The 22,403-nt window shown below is 34.2% G+C and overlaps 2 protein-coding genes and 1 long non-coding RNA gene across 4 annotated transcripts; 2 read left to right on the forward strand and 1 right to left on the reverse strand.

Annotated features, from left to right (window-relative positions):
- The first annotated feature begins 2,518 nt into the window (after positions 1-2,518).
- LOC131594747 (receptor-like protein EIX2) lies at positions 2,519-5,960 on the forward strand. Its single transcript, XM_058866945.1, has one exon. It carries the CDS (start codon positions 2,651-2,653, stop codon positions 5,807-5,809), a length of 3,159 nt encoding a protein of 1,052 aa, XP_058722928.1. The 5' UTR covers positions 2,519-2,650; the 3' UTR covers positions 5,810-5,960.
- A 413-nt stretch (positions 5,961-6,373) lies between these two features.
- LOC131599095 (uncharacterized) lies at positions 6,374-10,076 on the reverse strand. Of its 2 annotated transcripts, none has more exons than XR_009282551.1 (3): positions 9,615-10,076; positions 9,388-9,462; positions 6,374-9,058 (listed from the first exon to the last, which is right to left on the reverse strand). It is a non-coding gene; the product is annotated as an uncharacterized LOC131599095 (long non-coding RNA). The 2 variants fall into 2 exon arrangements; XR_009282550.1 differs by having other exon boundaries at positions 6,374-6,618; positions 7,171-9,058; positions 9,388-10,076.
- Positions 10,077-18,827: 8,751 nt separating this feature from the next.
- LOC131597115 (uncharacterized) lies at positions 18,828-22,094 on the forward strand. Its single transcript, XM_058869828.1, has 3 exons — positions 18,828-19,119; positions 19,272-19,349; positions 19,432-22,094. The coding sequence occupies exons 1-3, from the start codon at positions 18,828-18,830 to the stop codon at positions 22,092-22,094; spliced, it is 3,033 nt and encodes a 1,010-aa protein (XP_058725811.1).
- The last annotated feature ends 309 nt before the right edge of the window (positions 22,095-22,403 follow it).

Raw genomic sequence — 22,403 nt, forward strand, 5'->3', positions numbered from 1 at the left:
ATTACAACAAACGATTATCATCTTGATATTTAAGCTTATCAAGTTTCTCCTTGTACAAATCAACCAGAAATATTTGTGTGTTGGATGTATTTTGACCCCCCACTTTATCACGAAAAAAGACTTTAGATTATTTATCATCCGGTGGCGTGTGCCCGGAACCAACCACAAAAATGAAACTTTGAGATCTCTCTGTCATGACCTAGCAAAACAGAGAATTAAGGCCTGTTTGAAAGGCTTTTTAAAAACTCTATTTTAGTTTTTGAAAATTTAAAAACTAAAAACTTGTTTGAATATAATATTTTACAAATGTGTTTTTAAAAACTCTTCACATTTTTTCAGTTTTTAAAAGCAAAAAACTGAAATGGCTAAATTGTGTTTTGATTTTTACTTTTCAGTTTTTAAAAACTAAAAACAAAAACTATTTCAAACAGACCCTTATTATTCGAATATTTGATTTGCAATTATTATTTTTATTATGGAAAGCAATTTATGTTCATACTTGAATTAAACGCGACCCTTATTATTCGAATATTTGATTTGCAATTATTATTTTTATTATGGAAAGCAATTTATGTTCATACTTGAATTAAACTCCGTGTCATTTTGCGAATCAATCCATTCTTAAAGTCATGGAAGTAGGATGGCCACTCATACCATGAAATTTTCTTTCCCTGTATTCAATATAATGAACAATTTATATTAATTAGAGTTAATACCTATTCACCCCTGCCAATAGGGTAGGGGTGGCAAACGGGCATGCCCGCCCCGTTTAAGCCCGCCCCGCAAAAGCCCGCGAAAAAACGGAGCGGGGCGGGGCGGGCATATGTGAGAGTGCGGGTCTAAAACTTTGCCCCGCCCCGCAAAAAAGGGAGGGCGGGGCGGGGAAAGCCCGCGGGCATTGAACCTTTTAGGCCTAAAAATAGTAAAATTGTATGAAAAAGCTCATGCCCGCACAAGCCCACAAAAAAACGGGGCGGGGCGGGGCGGACACACTAAAGGGAGCGGGCCTAAAACCTCCCCCCGCCCCGCGAAAAAGTGCGGGTAAAACGGGCTTTCCCCGCGGGCCGGGCCCGTTTTGCCACCCCTACAATAGGGTGGGTTTTGATTTACGCTCCCTTAAGAAAAAATATTGAGATTCCCCCTTGTAATACGTAGATTCCATTTGTAGACCTCCCTTTATCACTATTGCGCTCACTGTGCATTAGAATCTGTACAGGTGACATCCCACGTGACATTTTTTAAATAATTTTTATATATTTTAATTCTATATATTTTAATTCTGGTGAATTCCATGTGGCTTTTTTTTAATATTATATCCCTAATGTGATGGGCAAAGGGCACTACCAATATGTCAATTGAATTATTATGTTTAATATTGGAACTGAAATAATAATATACTATGATATTAGGATAACAGTATGTTACTGACGTTTTTTTGTTTGTTTTATATACAATATATATAATTCGTTTTAATATTTTATAAACGTTACTTTGTTTTAATGAATATATGTTAAAATGGTTACAGCAGTACAAAATATATATATATATATATATATATATATATATATATATATATATATATATATATATATATATATATATATATATATATATATATATATAATAAACGTTACTATTAACATACAACAGTAAATATTATATTAAAATGAATATTTTTAAATTATAAAAAACATTAAATGGGTGTCAGTGACGTTTTTATAATATATATATATATATATATATATATATATATATATATATATATATATATATATATATATATATATATATATATATATTATTATAATAAATGTGTATTTTAATGAATGTTTGTTATTTTAAATTATAAAAAACATTATTTATAATTTATGTGTTTAAACAAATATAATACTTACTGTTAACGTATTATAAAAACATTTTTTTTGGTTTGTTTTATATGCAATATATATAATTCGTTTTAGTATTTTAATAAATATAATACTTACTGTAAGACACTATATATTTACTATTAACATACTATATATAATATAATCCTTATTGTTAACATATTGTATATATTTAACATACTGTTATCATAATATATATTATTAAAGAGGTAATAAAACAAAGTTAGAATATATATAATATATTATTATTTCAGTTACAACATTAAACATAGTAAATCAATTGGTTTAGTGGTAGTGCTCTTTACTTATCACATATAATTTTTATAAACTTAAAAATATTTAACAAAAATAACAACTTGCTCATATGAAACATCACGTATAGAACTTCAAATTATGCAGCTTGTAGAGCCCACAGCTAAATAAGGAATGCATGGTCCATGGCAACTTGATAAACTAAAGCTACGAAAGTAGTAATATGATTGTCCAACTGGATGGCCATTATGGGATTCAAGAACTTAAGTTTCTTAGGCGGCGATTTTGACTGACATTAAAGTCAATATTCTTGCCATTAATTTCAAACTTAATGCTTGTTTTCTCATTATTAGTCAAAAAAATAAGAGTGTATTCTCATTATCCAAAGAACAATTATCATTAAAGTAAAAAAGTTGTTCTTAGAAAATATCCAACTTCCATTGAAAAATAGCATGAGGTGCCTATTTATGTATTGTTTGTAAAGTTACATTCAGTCACCACTTCCCTCAAATATGTGTAAATACAAAACCTTTGTTGTTGTCATTATTTTACATTTGAGTACCTATGAGATATTATGCTCCAGCGGCCTTTCATCATCCGGTTGCATGCAACAAGAGAGGCAAGCTCTTGTTGAATTAAAAGGAAGTTTCAATGATCCTTCATTCAGACTCTCCTCTTGGCAAGGACGTGATTGTTGCAGATGGAAAGGTATAACTTGCAGCAACATTACAGGACATGTTGTCAAGATTGACCTTAGGAATCCATGTTATCCACAAAGAGGACAAGATTATCCACCAAACTGTTCCTTCTCAAAATCTAAGCTTGAAGCACAATATCTCCATCCTTCTCTTTCAAATCTCAAATATCTTTCCTATTTGGACCTAAGTGGAAACAGTTTTAATTCAAGTCCAATACCAATGTGGTTCCATTCTATGAACCATTTACAACACCTTTCTCTCTCTGATTCCCATTTGAGTGGCATGATCCCAAATAATCTTGGAAACCTCACAAAATTGTACTTTCTTGATATCAGCTTCAATTCTTGGTTACACTCTGATGACATCTATTGGGCTTCAAACCTTTCATTGCTTCAATATCTTTACATGAGTGATGTTTTTCTTGAAAGGGCACAAAATTTATTCCAGGTACTTAACATGCTTCCATCTTTGATAGAATTAGACTTGATGAACTGCAGCATATCAAAGACGCAGAGTGATAATCATCAAATTGTTAGTTACTCAAATTTTTCTAGGATCGAGTCTCTTATTCTTGCGGATAATAGACTTGGTGGTTCAGATTTAAATGTTTTTAGAAACATGAGTACTTCAATTGAATATATTGATCTTTCTAACAACAGTCTTAGTTCGGTTCCATTTTGGTTGAGAAATTGTGCCAAACTTAGCTCTCTTTATCTTGGAAACAATGCTCTTAGTGGCTCACTTCCACTAGCACTTAAAAATTTGTCTTCTTTGACAACACTTGACCTTTCTCAAAACAAGTTTGAATCTGTTCCATTGTGGTTAGGTGGGTTAGAGAGTCTTTTATATTTCAATTTGTCCGTGAATCATGTAAACCATATTGAGGGTTCTCTAACATCAATTTTAGGGAATATGTGTCATCTTCTGTCACTAGATTTGTCTCAAAACAGAATTCAAGGGGATGCTCTCGTCGGTGATTTACTATCTCGATGCGTTGGTTTTGATTTAGAGGAACTTGATTTGAACAACAATCATTTCAATGATCAGCTGCCGACATGGTTAGGACAGCTTGAAAATTTGGAAATCCTCACACTTCATTCAAGTTTTTTTCATGGTCCTATTCCACATATTTTGGGAAAATTGTCAAACTTAGAATATTTAAGCCTTGCTAACAATCACTTTAATGGATCTATTCCAAACTCTTTCGAAAAACTGGGAAATCTAAGCATTTTAGACATTTCTAGCAACAACTTGTTAGGAGGTTTTCCTTGTAGTATAACCACACTTGTCAATCTTAAAAGCTTGATATTGAACAATAATAATTTGTCTGGGTCTCTTCCTAATTGTATTGGACAATTTGTTAATCTAAACACCTTGATTATTTCTTTTAATCATTTTAATGGTGTGATTCCTAGGAATATTGAGAACCTGGTTAGCCTAGAAAACATTGATGCTTCAGCAAATTTTCTGAGTGGAACAATCCCACCAAGTATTGGTCAACTTTCAAATCTTCACACCCTCTACCTTAGTAAAAACAATTTGCATGGGAAAATTCCTCTTAGTTTTGGTCAACTTGTGAACCTGCAAAATTTAGACCTGTCTCTCAACAATTTGGAAGGAGTGTTTTCAGAAATAAAATTTCCCAAGTCACTGGCCTATGTGAACCTCACCAATAATCATATTACTGGACCACTTCTCCAAAATATTGCTCTTAGATTGCCTAATCTTAGTCACTTGCTTCTTGGAAACAATCTCATCAATGACTCCATACCGAACTCATTGTGCAAAATAAACTCTTTGTACATTCTTGACCTTTCAGGCAACAGTTTAGTTGGCAGCATTCCAGATTGTTGGAGTAAAAGTAAAAGATTGAATGAGATAAACCTATCATCTAACAAATTATCAGGTATTGTTCCAAGCTCGTTCGGCAATCTTTCCATTTTGGCCTGGTTACATTTGAACAACAATAGTCTTGAAGGAGAGTTTCCATCATGCTTGAGGAATTTAAAACAGCTGTTAATCTTAGATATTGGAGATAATCAAATGTCAGGGGCAATACCTTCATGGATTGGAGACATATTCTCCTTAATGCAGATTCTCAGGTTGAGAAAAAACAAGTTTCAAGGAAACATTCCATCACAACTTTGTAAACTTCCAGCTTTGCAAATATTGGACCTTTCCAACAACAAGTTGATAGGTTTGATACCTCACTGTATTGGAAAGTTAACAGCAATGATTCAAGGATACAAACCGTCAGTTTCCTTAGCTCCCGGAGAACCGAGGTATTTGGAATGGTATGACCAAGATGTGAGCCAGATCATTAAAGGAAGAGAAGATCATTATACAAGAAATCTGAAACTTTTGGCCAACATGGATTTATCAAACAACAATTTGAGTGGACCTATTCCTAAAGGAATAACTCTTCTTACGGCATTGCGAGGCCTAAACTTGTCGCACAATCATTTGTCCGGTGAAATTCCAACAACCATCGGAGACATGAAGTCACTTGAATCTTTGGACCTCTCTCATGATCAACTTTCAAGCTCAATTCCTCACACAATGTCTAGTTTAACTTTTCTAAGTGCGCTAAACTTGTCCTACAACAACCTTTCAGGACCAATTCCACAAGGAAACCAATTTTTAACACTAAATGATCCGTCTATTTATGGTGGCAACCAATTTCTTTGTGGTGCACCATTGTCTAATCATTGTGATGTTGATGAAGATGATAGAGATGAAAGTGGAGATGAAGATGGAAAAGAAGACAACATTGAGAAATGGTTGTTTTACTTTGTGATTGCACTAGGATTTGGTAGTGGCTTTTGGGTTGTGATTGGTGTGTTGTTGTTGAAGAAGAGTTGGAGACATGCTTACTTTAGATGTATTGATGATGCATTGCTTAGGATAAATCGAACATTTAGAAGAGAGTTAGCAAAGTTAAAGAAAACATGTATGGGAAATCCTGTTGATTAGTGAAAGATAAGTATCTTTGTGCTGGTTATCTTATTGCCTCTATAATAAAAAAGAAATATCACTACGCCAAATAAGCTATTTAATAGCGCTTTTTTTAATTTTTGATAGCTCTTAAAAGTGCTATTAACCGCACCGCTATTGTAAACGTTTTTTGTTTAATAGCACTTTAAAATTGCTATTAAAGTACCGATTTTTAATAGTGTTTTTCCTTAAGCGCTATTGAAGTAGACGTTTTGCACATTTTTTTATTTGTTTTTGATAGCACTTTCAAACTAAGCGCTATTATAAGGCACATGTTTGATAGCACTTTCAAACAAAGCGCTAATATATGGCACATGTTTAATAGCACTTTCAAAGAAAGCGCTATTATATGATACATGATTGATATCACTTTCTATTAAAAGTGCTATTATAGGATGTTTCATTAATAGCACTCTTTACAAAATGCTATTGTAGTATATTTTATAAATTTTTTTGTACACAAAATCATTCTTTTGGTGTGCAAATATCAAAAAGTTACATTCAATTCAATACCTAATAACACGTTAAGTTACTCATTGCATATATATTATGATCCATCAATAGCAAATATTTTAAATCAAATCCACTTGTTTACAAATATCACAACAAGGTCTAAAAAAGTACTTTACAACCATGACATGTTCACCTCATGGCTACTTGCAAAATTGAGTTCTATTAGTCCTACAAACTCATATACCAATATAATATGACATAAGTTGAACTTAGTAGAGGTCTCTTAGAGGCTTAAACTATGATAATTATTGAGAATAAGCCACTTAGATAGGTCCCTGCATAAATGTTCAACTCAAAATGGTTAATATAAAAGAAGTCTCTACATAGATGTTCAACTCTAAATGGGTAATATAAAAGAGGTCTCTACATATAATTTCAACTAAAAATGGTTAATATAAAATAAGAACAAAAGCATGAGTGGAGTTTTGAGGTACACATTTCAAAATTAAGTAGAGATAGAAGAATAATCATGTTTATTATGTATATTGTTCTTGACCACTGAGCCATAAGCCATTTAGTACATTTATATTTTTAAAGTCATAATAAATTCTTATGAAATTTATATTTTTAAGTAAAAAAGAATAGTCTTAGATTACTTATCACATATAAGAGTAACAGTTTCATATTAGATATATATAGCATCTATGCTAACAATGTAAAGTATAAATAATTAAATCATGTCAGACACATAACTAAGTATAAATGCAACGAAAGGCAAGAACATGAACAACAATGGAATAAATGAGAAATTCCCGAAGCATATGAAATTACGAACCTTTAATAACTTTCCAAAAAAGATCAAAATTTGAGTTTAATGGAGCATGTACCTGAATTCAGCATGTTCCACCTGCACCATTCTTCACAAAAAGAACTTTCTTTTTCATAGGCTTCTTTGTCTATGGAATATTAATTTGATGTATGAGCTCAATATATATTAGTTTAATAATTGAGTAAACCACACTTCTACATAAGTGAGGTGTAACAAGAAACATTTATAAATGTCCACTAACTACACCAAGGTAACGTCAATATTATTGGCTTTCAAAACAGCACTCAACCAATAATTATTAAATACTAATAGTTAATCAAAACAAATATAAAATATTCTAAAAGTAAAAAAGCATGATAACTTAAAAGCTCCCATCATGAATAAAGAATATGAACATGAGGGCAATAGTATTGTTGTCAAATAGCAATATTATAGCAAAAGTTTCACCAAAGTTAAGCACTAAATCTAGTATATATGTCAAAGACCACAAAGGAGCAACATAAACTTATATAAAATAAATACATTGCAAAATGAATGTTGAGCATGCCTAAATTAACTCTATAATTAGCCTTAATAGTCTCCATAACAAATTCTCCCATATTCCCCTAAGTAATACAACAAAAATTACACACTTGGTTTTAAATAGAGATATCATATTTACTTTTCAAAGATACAGGGCAGATATTCTTTAAAGAAATAGAGCAGATAGTTTCCAGAGTTAGCTATTGGAGTAATCTTCATTAAGATATTTATAAAACTCAACATCATGTTCCCTCCGGTCATTTCTATAACAATTAATGCATTATCAACTTATAATAAAACCATATTCCTTCAAGAAATGGTACAACATAATTTCTTAAAGTCAATGCAAGTATCTACTTTATCTTTGCTAAACTTTTAGATTTTTTTAGAAGAAATGCGGTGTCAAGAATTACCTTTATGAGGAGTTGACTTACTCTTTTGACCTAAGGGTTAATAGCTCAACTATTTTAGTCACCATTCTTTTAATTATAATTAATTTTCAGCTCATCGTGAAATTGGTCAGGGTCTACACTTCATGTCTTATGTGAGAGACATGTTATGAAACTATGCATCTGGTGAAAAGCAACACACAATTAAACACATTAAATTCATAGAGTAGAATAAATATATGTGAGCTAAACAAAAATGATAGAATTTCAGTCCCTGTAAACATTATAATACTACTACTAATAAAATATCCTATAATCCTGTGCGTGGTTAATGGCATGTGGGTTGGACAGTAGATTAAAAAAAAATAATATAACCATTTACCTTGAAAATTTCTTAGTTTTTGTTATTCTCACTGAGTAACCTAGTTGAAGTGTGGGTTGGAATTGGAATTCACAATTCATCTTTCCAGTAGATTTGGTAAAGGAATTTTGGTGGATTAAACAAACTGAATAAAAATATAGAAAAACAAACAAAATGAAGATAGCCTAAATCATAATATCAGATGAAACAAGAAGCATAAAGAGAATCAATTGCTTCCACCATATTTTGATGAGAAGGTTTGCTACTATTGACATTCTGCTATCAAAGTAATCATTACCAATATCAATCAACCAAATGTGAAAAAGCCCAAGAGAAAGAGACTCCATAAAGATAATCAAGAAATTACTACTTAAAGTGCTAGAAGAGAAGTCTAAAGTACATAATTTAAGAAGTGAACTTTGGAAAATTAGGTATCATATCCAAGCAGATGTGGATGCTAAGTGCTCAAATAAAATGCCAGTCCCCTTTCTCACATAAGACCCTAACAAAGATGACCCTGAAGAAAATAATACCTGGATATCAGCAGCAGATGTTACACTTGAAGCTAAATCAGACCAGTCAGACATTCTTCTCTCCTCTTGTTCTTCATTAGAGAAGGGTGGCTTATATTGGAGCACCTCATTTCCACTGGAAGCTTTTCTACTATTGACATCCTGCTAACAAAGTTAATGAGTAATCAAATTCAAAGCTAGGTTGTTCTAGTATTGTCAATTGAGGATTATGTAAAACATCGGTTTGTTCAAATTTCACTTCACAACAATGCTAAAGTGTAGTTACAGCCATTGTTTGACAATATTTAGCTCTAAATAGCATTGTGCGGGATATTAGTGATTTGTTCAAATTCAGCTACACTATAACCGCAATTTAACAACATTAAGTTTTCAAAGAACGCATCAGGAAAATGCAGAGTTATAATTATCTAGCCCAAGTGAAAAGCTCTACAATAACCAAAATACAATTAGCACGAGTAATAGTTTCTCACCGTCAATTCATTATATAAGGAAATTACATTTCCTCCACAGAGGCTTCTTCTGTTGTATTCGATAACGTTTTTTTCCTGTCATATTGGTATCAAATGAATCAAATAATGCTCGGTTCTAGTGTTGGACCCAGAAATAAAGACATTGCCTTGGTTAAATACATCCATGAAAAATGGAAAAATCGCCACAACATACTTTCTACAGAGCAAATCAGATTTTGAGATACTACCTTAAACATAAATCTCAGATTTTATCAAAACCACCTCAATCACACTCGAAGAAATCTCAGCCCAAAATCCCTATGTTTCCAAACTTCTGATTCAAATAGAACAAATAAGTTAGTGAAAATAGCTCAAAATAAAGAAGAATTCGTATACATACCTTCGAAGATTCCAACGAAGACATCAACTGTATCAGGTTTAATTTCCTCTTTCCAGTGGTGAAATCGATAAATCTTTGTATAGAGTATCTGAGTTCCAGGCCGACGACTGGAAAAGAGTATGGTGGAATAGTGAAAATCGATGGCTGATGAGTGATGGGGGAGAATCGATGGCTGACGGTGGTGAATCGATGGCTGACGGTGTTTCCTCCGAGATTTTTCTTGTCTGGCTTAGGGTTATTGGAAGATGACGACGAAGATGAAGAATAAAAATCGGTAAGCGGTGAGTTGTGGAGGGAGAAAACGGGCTCGTTTTGGTTTTTTGGGGATAGTGGCAAAAAGTAGTGCGGCAAAATGAAACGTTTCCGCAAAAAAATGTGTTTTTTTATAATTTTATTAATTATATATTATAAAAAAAACAAACCATTCTTTATAGGAACATGTTTGAATTATTTATTTATTTTATTAATTAGGGTTAATAGTAGTTTATCCCCCTGTAATATGAGCGTGTTTTGATTTACCCCCCTACCGTTGCTAAAGGCAGGTTTTGGCAACGGTTTTTTTTGAAAAAATCGTTACCAAAGGGTAGGAAGGGGGCAAAAACAAAATTCGCTAACATTACAGGGAGGTGAATTACTATTAACCCTATTAATTATACATTACGACAACAATAGCGCTTTTGTATAAGCGCTAATAAAGGATAGTACAATAATAGCATTTTTTTTTAAAAGTGTTATCTTAAGTGTTATCTAAGTGTATAGTATTAATAGCGTTTTGTAAAAAGCGCTATTTTATTGAAGTTTAATAATAGCATTTTTTCATAAAGTGCTATCAAAATCACATTGTCTATATCCTATAATAGCGCTTGACAATAAAGTGCTATCATAAAAGTGTTTTTTCATTTTTAATAGCACTTTCTTTAAAAGTGCTATTAAATTAAGCGATACAAAATATCAATTTTGGCGTAATAGATCACTTTTTTTTTTCAATATTCCTTTACAAATTTAGTCTATTCTATAAATACTACATCTAATCTAATTTGATGGATAATTTAAGACAATTTGGACGATGTTTCATCGAAACTCAAACTCAAATTTCAGAAGTTAAAATTCAATTTACTTATGTAATGAAAATTTTAATATAAAATGTTTGTTAACCATATATTTCAAACACCTTGCAAATAAAATTCATATCACACCAGTTGCAATGTGCATTGCTGTTGCAGAAATCACAATAAATGCAATCATAACACCTCGCAATTGTATCCGCTACCGCAATTTGAAACCTTGATTCACACAAACAAATGGACAACTGTTCCAATAAAGAAGATAAATGTGCATAAGATATTTAAGTTTTCAAAAAGAAGCAAAGTTAAATCATAATGTATTCGCTGATAGATAAGTGCTAGAAATGGAGTGTGAGACTTACATTGAAGAGCCATGCATGCATGCAGCTATAATGATCGACAAAAGTACTTCCATAACAGAGTTATCTGAAACCATGAAATGATGAATTATAAACTCTGATTGATTATCAAAATAAATCCTAAAATACTCACGCAATAAATCAAACCACCATTAAGAACTTATTCGCGAACAAGGACGCGAGTCGGATTGCAATTGCAATTTTACAAAGCTATCACAAATTTGAAGCAATAATGCTCTTAGCTACTGGAGGAAGAGCGGAGAAATTGATGATTTGGGAACCAATCATCCAAAGAGTAAGGCAAATGGATTTGAATTTGGGTGCAGTTTAGCTGCACGAGTTTAACTATGATATGATTTCAATTTGTTTTGAGTAGGTCACTACTCACTAGCATCAATGAGAAACAACTCATTTATTTTCATTTCAATGAAATAATTAGCGGAATACCCGTGCACTCGCATGGGTACCGGCGTGTGCCCCATTATTTTGTTTATAAATAGTATATATAAAAGAATAATGCTAACCAGTGCTCCTGGAGCACTGGTTAAGACATTAAAAAGGTAAGTTGAATATTGTTTAATAAAGTAAAAATATATGTTTTTACCCGAAATATATGTATTAAATGCATTGAAAATAGATATAATTAACTTTTTTAGAGAAGATTTGGTGTATTCAATGTCTAAAATATTTTCTTAATTTGAAATACTTAACCAGTGCCCCTGGGGCACTCGTTAGCATGACCCTAAATAAAAATATAGAATTAAAAATAGACTAAAATATATATCTTTAAATTGGTGTGTAATAAATAATAATAATAACTATAAGTTCTATATAAATTATTATGTTTGAGATTCGAATTATGTGAAGAAAAAAAATTTACTCAACCGTAAACCCTAAATAATTACTCCCTCCGTTTTTTATTATAAGTCGTTTTGGAAAAAAAAATTGTATTTTAATATAAGTCGTTTTACAATTCCAATGAATAATTAATGTTATTTTTCCTATTATATCCTTAAATATTTATTATTCTCTCTCCTTTCAATTATATAAATTTATCTTCCACATGTCATTAATGAAGGATAATTTTGTAAAAACCTTCATAATTTCTCATTTTCATACAACAATTATTATTTTTCTAAATCTGTGTGAAAAGTCTAAAACGACTTATAATAAAAAACGGAGGGAGTATAATAAATTGGTGTGTAATAAATAATTATCATAATTATAAAAGATACTATAAGTTATTAATTATAAAAGATACTATAAGTTATTAATTATGTTTGAGATTTGAATGATTTGAACAAAGTCAAACTTAAACAACATTTGTAATTCAAAATCAAAATATAAAATAAATAAAATATTATACCTTATAATTCCTACTCTGCAACGTTACTTACTTCGTTTTTATAACTTCTTATTTTTTCACTAAAAATATTTTGTTACCGTAATATAGTTTAATAATATAGTAAAGCATTAAAAATTCTCTTATGAGTTTCATTGTGTTTGATTATTATTAAACTAACAATTTAATTTATATTTTTGTATATGGCGTCTTATATTTTTTAACTAATAATGGATACTCGTTTCATATATTATTTGTGAATAAAACTAAAATTGAAAAGGTGAATAAACTAATTCACATAAAGTATTGAACTCAAAATTTTTAATTTTTAGTGAATTTCTAGTAAGTTATTACTTTTTTTTTTATGTACAAATAAAAAAATTGAAAATCTTGTTTCATTACATAATCAAATATCCCGATAAACTAATTGAATCTCAATTCAATTTCATTCTTAAATCCACCACTTATCATGGTCCCAAGGTAACCTTATAAAATTAAAAAAATATAAGCTGCCTGCTTCTACATAAGCAGTATGGGATGTAAAGAGATGTGTTGTTATATATTCCTACATGGTAGGAGGAGGTCGAACTGCTCTTCTTGGGAATCGAGGATTTAAGTGATGTTCCCTGACACGCCAATTGTAGGAACTGCAGGTGGTTCAACTATCCTTCCTGGTGGTTGGTTGGGAGGAGCAAACTTGAAAGCAGTCAGTTTTTGCGGTTGATAACTCATCATATGTTCATTGGGATTATTTGCAATTGTGAGAGTAATGATTGTTAAGAGTCTCACATCGGACAATATATGACCTGAACATGTCCTTATAAGTGGGGGCAATCCTCACCCTACAAGCCGGTTTTGTAGGGTTGAGTTAGACCTAACCACACCTCTTAACATGGTATCAGAGCGGGTTGCTTTTGTTCTGTTTCCGCTGCGATTTGAATTGAAGCTTACACCCTCCGGTCACATTTATAAGCAAAAAAAATGGTTTGCACGATTATTAAGAAATTCAATTAAGTGTAGTTAACTTTTTAGATTTCGGGGAAAACATTGATTAAATTTACTATAATATCCTCTTTATTAAATTTAATGAAGTATTGGAAAATGAAATATAGGGGTATCTTAGGAATTACAGCATTAAATGATTTAGTAATAATTGATTTTTGCTTATAATAGTGACCAAGAATTAGATATTTTTTTTGCTTATAATAGTGACCGGAGGGTGTATGCTTCATGTTTCTCTTTTCTTCGTCGTTAACCTAGTCTTCTTCAGTGAGTCTTTGCATTCACGAAGATCTTGATTCTTTCATTCATTGAAGATCTTGATTCTTTCATTCATTGATTCATCTTTTCTTTGCACCATTCCTTCTAATGGTTGGGAAGAAGAACAACAACCAGTTTCAGGATCAACTCGATCCATACTATGTCCATCCATCAGAGAACTCCTCTACGGTATGTGTTACACCACCCTTATCCGGAGATAATTACCATGCATGGTCCATGAAGATGAGAAGAGCCTTGGCCATGAAAAACAAATTTCAGTTCGTAGATGGAACAATAGAGGTTCCAGATAGTGATAATTTGAACTATGTTGCATGGCAGAGGTGTAACAATCTAGTGCACACCTGGATTATCAATTCGATAACGCCTTCAATAGCACAGAGTGTGGTGTTCATCGAGAATGTCGTGGATGTGTGGAATGATCTTCGAGATAGTTTCATGAGAGGAGACAAGATACGTGTTGCACAATTGTATCAAGAAATCTCAAACTTGAAGCAAGGAAGCAAAAAGATTTTTGATTACTTCACGGAATTGAGAAGCTTATGGGAGGAACTCGATCAATACAGGCCAATGCCAAGCTGCACGTGTCCTGTACCTTGTGCTTGCCTTGCAATGAGAAATAGCAGAAGCTTTAGGGCAGAAGATCGTATAATTCAATTCTTAATAGGGTTGAATGAAGAATACCATGGAGTTGTGTCTCAAGTGCTGCTGATGGAACCTTTGCCTCAAATAAACAAAGTGTTTTCCATGGTCTTGCAGCAAGAAAGAAAGATCTGTGGCACTGGAGGGATCTTGTCCGGAGGAAGCACTGCAGACGAAGGTAGTGGCATGATAAATGTTGTTGATGGCACGAAGCAGTTTGGTAAAGGAAGATGCAATAGTGCAATAGTTAAGAGCAATGGAAATAATAGTGCAGGAAGAGGCAAGAGTAATTCCAAGGTGTGCACACATTGTGGAAAAATTGGCCATGTTATTGATACATGCTACAAGAAGCATGGCTATCCTCCTAATCCTAGTCGAGGGACAGCACACATCAACCAAGTAGAAGCAACTGGAGATGAAGCATCCATGAAATCCAATGATGGTGGAAATTTGACTTTGACAAAGGAGCAATACAATAGCTTGATGATGCTGCTTGAGAAGAATACAGCTTCAGTCAATATGGCAAAGGGAGGTAAATCTTACATTGCTAGTTTCAATGTTGATAATGCTGTTAGATGGATTTTGGGTACGGGTGCCACACATCACATATGCAATAAACTTGATTGGTTCTTAAAACATGATAAGATCAATCCTATTATTGTAAACCTTCCTAATGGAAATTCCATATCCACCTCTATATATGGTATCAAGAGCCTCGTTTAAGATCCGGTGGGCCACCTTCTATGGTTTCCGCTATCAGACCACCCACCATTTATTTCCACGCTCCAGTTGTCTAGTCCTGGGCGTGAGGGGGTGTGTTAAGAGTCCCACATCGGACAATATATGGCTTGAACATGTCTTTATAAGTGGGGGCAATCCTCACCCTACAAGCCGGTTTTGTAGGGTTGAGTTAGGCCTAACCACACCTCTTAACAATGATTAATGTAAGGAACAAAGTTAGCACCGATGTGTAATACATCATCTTTCAAGCTTTCCTGTTTGTGTTTATTACTACTTGTGTCTTGCAGTACTACACAAATAATAAGATTCAGTGCAGTGGTAGTTTTTGTACTCTCAACTATACCTAAATTAGCGTGTCAACTGTAAACATTCCAAAAGTCACTCAAAGAAAATTTTGTTAAGTTATGCGACGATTTTGCCGACATAAATAAGGAAATTATGCAGCTTGTAGAGCCCACAACTAAATAAGGAAAGCTTGATCAAATAAAACCATAAGTTGCTGCTACGTAAGTAGTACATGATTGTCCAACTGGCTTGTTGGAATTCTTAGGCGCCAATTTTGAGTTTTGAGGGACAATAAAGTCAATATTCTTCACATTGTTTTCAAACTTAAAGCGTGTTTTCTTTCTCATTATTAGTCAACAAAAAACAAAGTGTGTTCTCATTATCCAAAAAAAAAAAAAAATTACAGTATCATAAGTAAAAAAAGCTATTTTAAGAAAATCACCAACTAACCTTGAAAAGTAACAGCCTATTTCTTTGTGTGGGTTATCTTATTGCTCCTGTAATAAAAAACAAAATATAGATCAAATATTTTTTTCAATATTCTTTTACCATCTCTAATAATAGATGATAATGAAGATACAAACTTTAAAAAAAATAGACTATTGAGAGAGAAAACAAGTGAGAGAAGGAGCGCTAGGTCTTAATTTCTTCAAGCAACATGATGGTTATCAATGGCAACCAACGGGCGGGTGAGTGGGTCTCAGTCCAACGGAGAGGGAGAAATGCTTCCTTCAGAGATAGATGGGACATTATGAAGAACACCACTTCAGAGACAGGCGGTGAAATCACTTCTTTTTTCTTTACTGATTTTGGGGAGAGATGGAGAGCCAAAGATCTGTTTTTTGAGTTTAAGGAACTGGGTTTAGTAGATGAAATTGTGATTCCTCCCAAAACAGATTGGAGAGGAGAAAGGTATGGTTTTGTGAGATTTTACAAGGTGGATGATATCAGATTGTTGGAGGTCAAGCTCGACAACTTGTGGTTAGAGGGGAGAAAGCTGAAGGCAAACGTGTCTAAGATTAAGAGAAAGGAGAAAATTGATTTTTTCAGAGAGGAGAACAGAACAAATAAACCTGTGAAAGGAGCAGTCCTGAAATCTGTTGAGAAAGGAGTGCAAAAGTTCAGTATTGGAGGGACGCACAACTTGTCGTATGCTAACATTCTGATGAACAAAAAAGGGGAAGGGAAGAGTGGAGATCATAGCAATAAGGAGCCTTTCAGTAAGTCTTTCTTCTACAAAACTGGTGAATAAGAGAATGAACGTTACAAATCGGCATGGGTGGGCGTCTCTAAGGAACCAGGAATGGCTTACAAGGTGAGCAACAGTCTACTGGAAGATGGTATTTTCACGGTGGTGGCCACTCCTCTGGGACCAAATCTGTGCTTATTGGAGGAAACATATTCGGGTGACCTAGAACTTTTGCTCAAGGATACAGTGGAATGGAAGAAAACATGGTTTAAAGAGGTTAGGAAGTGGCGAAAATCGGACGTTGAGTGTTTCAGAGCAGTTTGGATCTCAATCTTTGGGATCCCTTGTTTCGTTAGAAACAAAAGATTCTACGAAGCGCTTCTATCAGACATTGGAATCATTTCTAACCAATACTCCTTTGAGGGTAGTCAACTAAGATTAGATGTTACGAAACTTTTGTTCTTCACCAACGTTCTGGGCACTATAAATAGGAAGATCTCGGTTTCGGTGGACGGTGAGTGGCATAACATCCTGGTTATGGAAGAACGGCCGGCGACGATGGAAGATGGGGATGAATCTAAGTGCGATTCTATTTTCTCATCTGAAGAATCAAGGGAAGGCGATGAAGCGTCGGAGAGTGACAATTCAGGGGAAGAGGAGAAGTAGAGGAGAGAGGTCAGCAAAGGGAACGATTGTTTGGAGGATGTAGAAGGGGGCTCACCTAGGTGTGTCAGAGAAGCAGACTGTATTCCTGTGAATATATGCAAAGGAAGGAAATCTGTTTCCAAAGGACAAGACACAACAGGGAAAAGGTATGGCCAAGGTCTGGAACAAAATTCTTTGAGTGTCTCAGATAGTATTTTGAATGACGTTTCTTCTAGAGTGGCTTGTTCTCAGGAGGCGGAAAACATAGGTGGGGGAGATAACGAGGTTGATAAGAGGCTGGGGCGGAACGAAGGAGATGATGTTAAAAGTTGCTCTGTGTCGCTTGGGAACCCTAAAGTAGGGGAATCTTATATTGGGACGAATGTGTCTCAGGTAGTGGGCCCTGCAATTTGTGCCCATAAAACTTTATCTCTCATTAAGGGTGATGTGGCAGCGGCTGGGGGTTTTGTAGAAATAAGGCCCAACGAAATGGATTTTGAAGTGGGCCCAAAAGGAGAATTAAGACTTTTTAATTCTTTTAATCAATCTAACCAAAATTATGTTGTGGAAAGTGGTAAGGCAGCTTTAAGTTTCGACGCACAGTGCAACAAGGTGAAAAATTCAAGAAAGGTCAGGAAAAAGATGAGGGACGTTATAAATTTAGGAGAAAAGCTGGAAAATTATGTGTATCCATATGAAGCGTTCTTTCCGTCGAATCCTGATTTGCGGAAGAGACAATCTGGTTTGGACAGTGGCTCTATTTCCCAATCTACTCGGGATGTTTTACAGCTCTCTTGCGAATCATTAACACATTCGGACGTGAAGAACTGCAACTCTAGGGCGGGCAGGGGTAATTTAGGGAAGACATCTGAAGGTTTATGGAACTCTATGAATAAGTTGGGAATATCTATTTCCTCTAATTCTTTTGATCCTATTATGAAATTGGAGGAGATGGAGAGAAGAGATAACAAGGTGGAAAAGGAGTCAAAGGGGAACATTTTGGTGAACAAATGATTATTTAAATATAAGAGGAGGTGGCAAATTAGTGAAGAGAAAGAGAGTAGGTTTCAACATTCAAAAAGGAGGGGTGGACATTGCTTTCATTCAAGAAACAAAACTTAGAGGAGTGAAACTTCAAACGGTCAAAGAATTATGGGAAGATGCTTTGGTTGAGTGGTCTCATTTGGATGCGGAAGGAGCATCAGGGGGTATTTTAACAATGTGGAGGCAGGATTTCTTTAAGATTTTGTATAGTTTTAAAGGAGAAGGCTTCCTAGGTCTTTGTATGGAAAAAGAGAATAGAAGGATCTACTTTGTAAACTTTTATGCCTCTTGTGATCATAATTCTAGGATGAGATCATGGAAGAGGCTTGTGGATATTAAAAGAAGTAGTACTGACGGTTCTTGGTGCATTGGAGGAGACTTTAATATGATCACTTCCTTGGAAGAAAGAGTTGGTATTTCAAAGAAGAACTATAGGAAGGAGATAGAAGACTTTAAGGAGTTCATATAGGAAATGGAGTTGGTGGATCCTCCCACTATAGGTGGGAAATTTACTTGGAGTAATAGTGGAGGTAGTGCTATGAGTAGGTTGGATAAATTTCTTCTATCGGACAATTTCATCGTTGATTGGAAGGTCGAAGGCCAAACAATAGTAGAAAGGGATGTGTCCGATCATGCTCCAATTTGGATCAAAGATAACAAGAGAAATTGGGGTCCTAAACCTTTTAGGTTTAATAATATGTGGTTTGATCATGAGAAGTTTTTTATGTTTGTGGAAGGGGAATGGAGGAAGATTAGGGTGAAAGGTAGAGGAGACTTTTGTTTGGTTGAAAAATTGAAAATTCTTAAAAAGCATCTTACCTTTGGAATAAGAAGGTTTATGGGTGGATCGATCTCAACATTGAAGAGGCGGGAAAGGAGATGCACTTTTTAGATAACAAGTTTTCTCATTTTGCAGGTAATGTTCCGGAAGATATGGTGGTTGGTAGAGCTAGAGCGGCGATTGATTTTTGGGAAAATCTTAATAAAAAAGAAGGTTTTCTTTGTCAAAAATCTAGGAATCTTTGGTTATCCGAAGGTGATTGCAATTCTCGTTTTTTTTCATAAGTCTCTTAAAGAGAGAAGAAGGAGAAACTCTTTGTGCGCTCTTGAAGCTAGAGGAGGGAGATTGGAAGATGTTACCGATATTAAAGAATTCATTCACAATCATTTTAACTTATTTTTCAATGATATTGTGGAGGAGAGACCGGTGCTTAGCGGAGTGAATTTGAAGCCACTTAGTGTTTCGGATAGTCATTCTATTGAAAGACCGTTCTCGGAGATGGAAGTTAAGGAAGCCATTTGGTCGTGTGATGGTAACAAAAGTGCGGGTCTGGATGGTTACTCTTTAGAATTCTATAAAAGGTTTTGGGTGGTTATTCGGGAGGATGTTTTACGGCTTTGCAATGACTTCCATGATAAAGGTACTCTTGTGAAATCTATTACTTCTTCTTTTCTAGCGTTGATTCCCAAAAACAACAATCCGCAAAATTTAGGTGAATACCGTCCTATTTGCTTGGTGGGTAGTATTTACAAAATTATTTCAAAAATTTTGGCGGCTAGATTGAAAGAGGTGATCGATACTTTGGTGTCCAATAACCAAACCGCTTTTGTTCCGGGTAGAAACAAGATGGATGGGGTTCTTTTGGTGAATGAATTACTAGATTGGATGAAGAAAAAGAAAAGAGGTAGCATTTTACTCAAGGTGGATTTCGAGAAAGCGTACGATTCCGTTTCTTGGCAATATCTTAAAGAGATGATGATGAGAATGGGTTTTGGGGAGAGGTGGATGAAGTGGATGGATTCTTGTATTTTTAAGAGCCATATATCCGTTTTGGTGAACGGAAGTGCTACGAAGGAATTCAAGGTGAACAAAGGATTGAGACAAGGAGATCCTTTATCTCCTTTTCTCTTCGTTCTTGCCATGGAAGGTTTAACCACGCTTGTTAGAAAATCTATAGAGGTGGGGGATTTCAAACCTTTCAAATATGGGGAAGAGGACTATGCGGATATTTTACAATTTGCGGATGACACTATAATTCTTGGAAAATCGTCTTGTGACAATCTTTGGAGCTTAAAAGTTTTGTTGAGAGGTTTTGAGCTTGTTTCCGGTTTGAAAATAAATTTTGCTAAAAGTAATATTATTGGTGTAAATGTTGGTGATTCGTTCCTCAATGCGGCAAAGGCGTTTCTCTCTTGTAATAAAGGAAGCATCCCCTTCAAATTTTTAGGAATTATGGTGGGGGAGAGTCATAGGAAAAAAAAGGTGTGGGCGGAGGTGATAAACAAAATAAAGGGGCGGCTTTCTAGTTGGAAGGGAAAGAATTTATCTATGGGAGGTAGAGTTACTCTTGTTAATTCGGTTTTAAATGCTATTCCAACTTTCACATTATCTTTTTTTAAAGCTCCGACAAAGGTGATTAAAGAGATAAGAAGGCTTCAAAGTGATTTCTTATGGGGTGGGAGCACCGATAAAAAGTGTATTCATTGGGTGAAGTGGAAGTATGTGTGTAGACCGAAAGAGAAGGGAGGGCTTGGAGTGAGAGATGTGGAGGAAGTCAACAAAGCTCTTCTCTTGAAATGGAAATGGAGAATCTTGAAAGAAGATAATGCTATTTGGAGTAAATTTTTTTCTTTGAGATATCCTTGTCCCAAGCTCAAGTTACAAGTTCCTAATGGAGATATGAATAGAAGTGATGATTCAATTTGGTGGAGAGATATCACCAAAAATAACTTGATTGATGACTTTATTGATGGTGGTTTTTCCGGGTGTTTTTCGTGTTGTTGTAAAGATGGTAAAAATATTCTTTTTTGGCATAGTTTGTGGTTGGGGGATCAATCTCTTCGCGAGCTTTATCCGGATTTGTTTGATATGTCAACCATAAAAAATTGTGCGATTGCGGACGTGTTGGTTTGGAATAATGGCAACCATTTTTGGGAGTTGGAGGCTTTATTCAGAGGCGGAGCTGCCACTGTTTTTATGGGCGGGGCTGGTTCGGTTTTTTTGACCGGGGCTGCCACCTCTTCTTCGGAAGCGGCTGTTCGGGGGTTTCCGTGTTGGTCCCGTTTTTGTGCCGACATATATTCTTTCACACCAAACGATATGGAGGCGGATAGTTTTCGGTGGCGCATCAATCCGGAAAAGGAGTTTTCGGTAAGTAGCATTTTGGATATAGTTAATGATTCCAAATCTTTTGTTTGGCCAAACCAATTATCTTCTTTGTTGAAAGTGATGTGGGAGCTAAAAATTCCTCCTAAAATGCATATTTTTGCTTGGAGATTCTTCATTGAAAAAATCCCTTCCAAAGATGAATTGTTGAATAGAGGAGTAACTTGCATTTTAAATTCGGATTGTGTGTTTTGTGGTAATCATCCGGAGGTGTTTTCTCATCTCTTTTTTAATTGTCACGTGGTGAAAGAGATTTGGACACAAATGTATGGTTGGTTGGGAATTGAGGAGGTCTTAAATGGAGTGGATTTTTTGGATTTTGGAGCCATTCAAGACAAAGTGAAAAATGCTAATCATAGGTTGAAGATAAACATTGTTTGGATTGCTATTATTTGGTGCATTTGGCTCATGAGGAATGCTATAATTTTCAAGGGGGAAGCTTTTAGTTTTGATGTGGTTTGTTCCAACACCGTTTTTCTATCATGGAGATGGTTGTCTGTTGGATACGCTAAGTTTAGTGCCATTTCTTATGAATGGTTCAAACTTCCTTTATCTTGTTCTAACGCAATTTAGCGTCTTTTTGTAAGGGTTGCACCCCTAGTGCGAGCTTTATAATCAATTGCCTATTAAAAAAAAATATATTCTTTTACCAAATTTAGTCTATAATATAAATACTATATCTAACTAGTCATAGAACCGTCACGGGCTTTCATCTCGCATTTGTTTACATAATATATTTATTTTATATAGAAAGTTAAAGAAAAAAATATTTAAATCAATAATAAATTTTTTTTATATAAAAATACCATTTTTGGATCATTAATATTCTGATAAAAATAATCATTTTTCTTATATAAAAATATTTAGATCAATAATAGATTT

The sequence above is a fragment of the Vicia villosa genome, linkage group LG4 (assembly GCF_029867415.1).
Source record: "Vicia villosa cultivar HV-30 ecotype Madison, WI linkage group LG4, Vvil1.0, whole genome shotgun sequence".
In the NCBI taxonomy this organism is placed as follows: Eukaryota; Viridiplantae; Streptophyta; class Magnoliopsida; order Fabales; family Fabaceae; genus Vicia; species Vicia villosa.

Excerpts from the sequence above, each read along its gene's own strand:
- LOC131594747 (XM_058866945.1), top strand. The coding sequence starts at position 2,651 with ATGTGTAAATACAAAACCTTTGTTGTTGTCATTATTTTACATTTGAGT.
- LOC131597115 (XM_058869828.1), top strand. The coding sequence starts at position 18,828 with ATGGAGTTGGTGGATCCTCCCACTATAGGTGGGAAATTTACTTGGAGT. Across the intron at positions 19,120-19,271 it reads GAGGAAGATTAGGGTGAAAG|GTAATGTTCCGGAAGATATG; the intron begins GTAGAGGAGACT and ends CTCATTTTGCAG. Across the intron at positions 19,350-19,431 it reads AAATCTTAATAAAAAAGAAG|AGAGAAGAAGGAGAAACTCT; the intron begins GTTTTCTTTGTC and ends AGTCTCTTAAAG.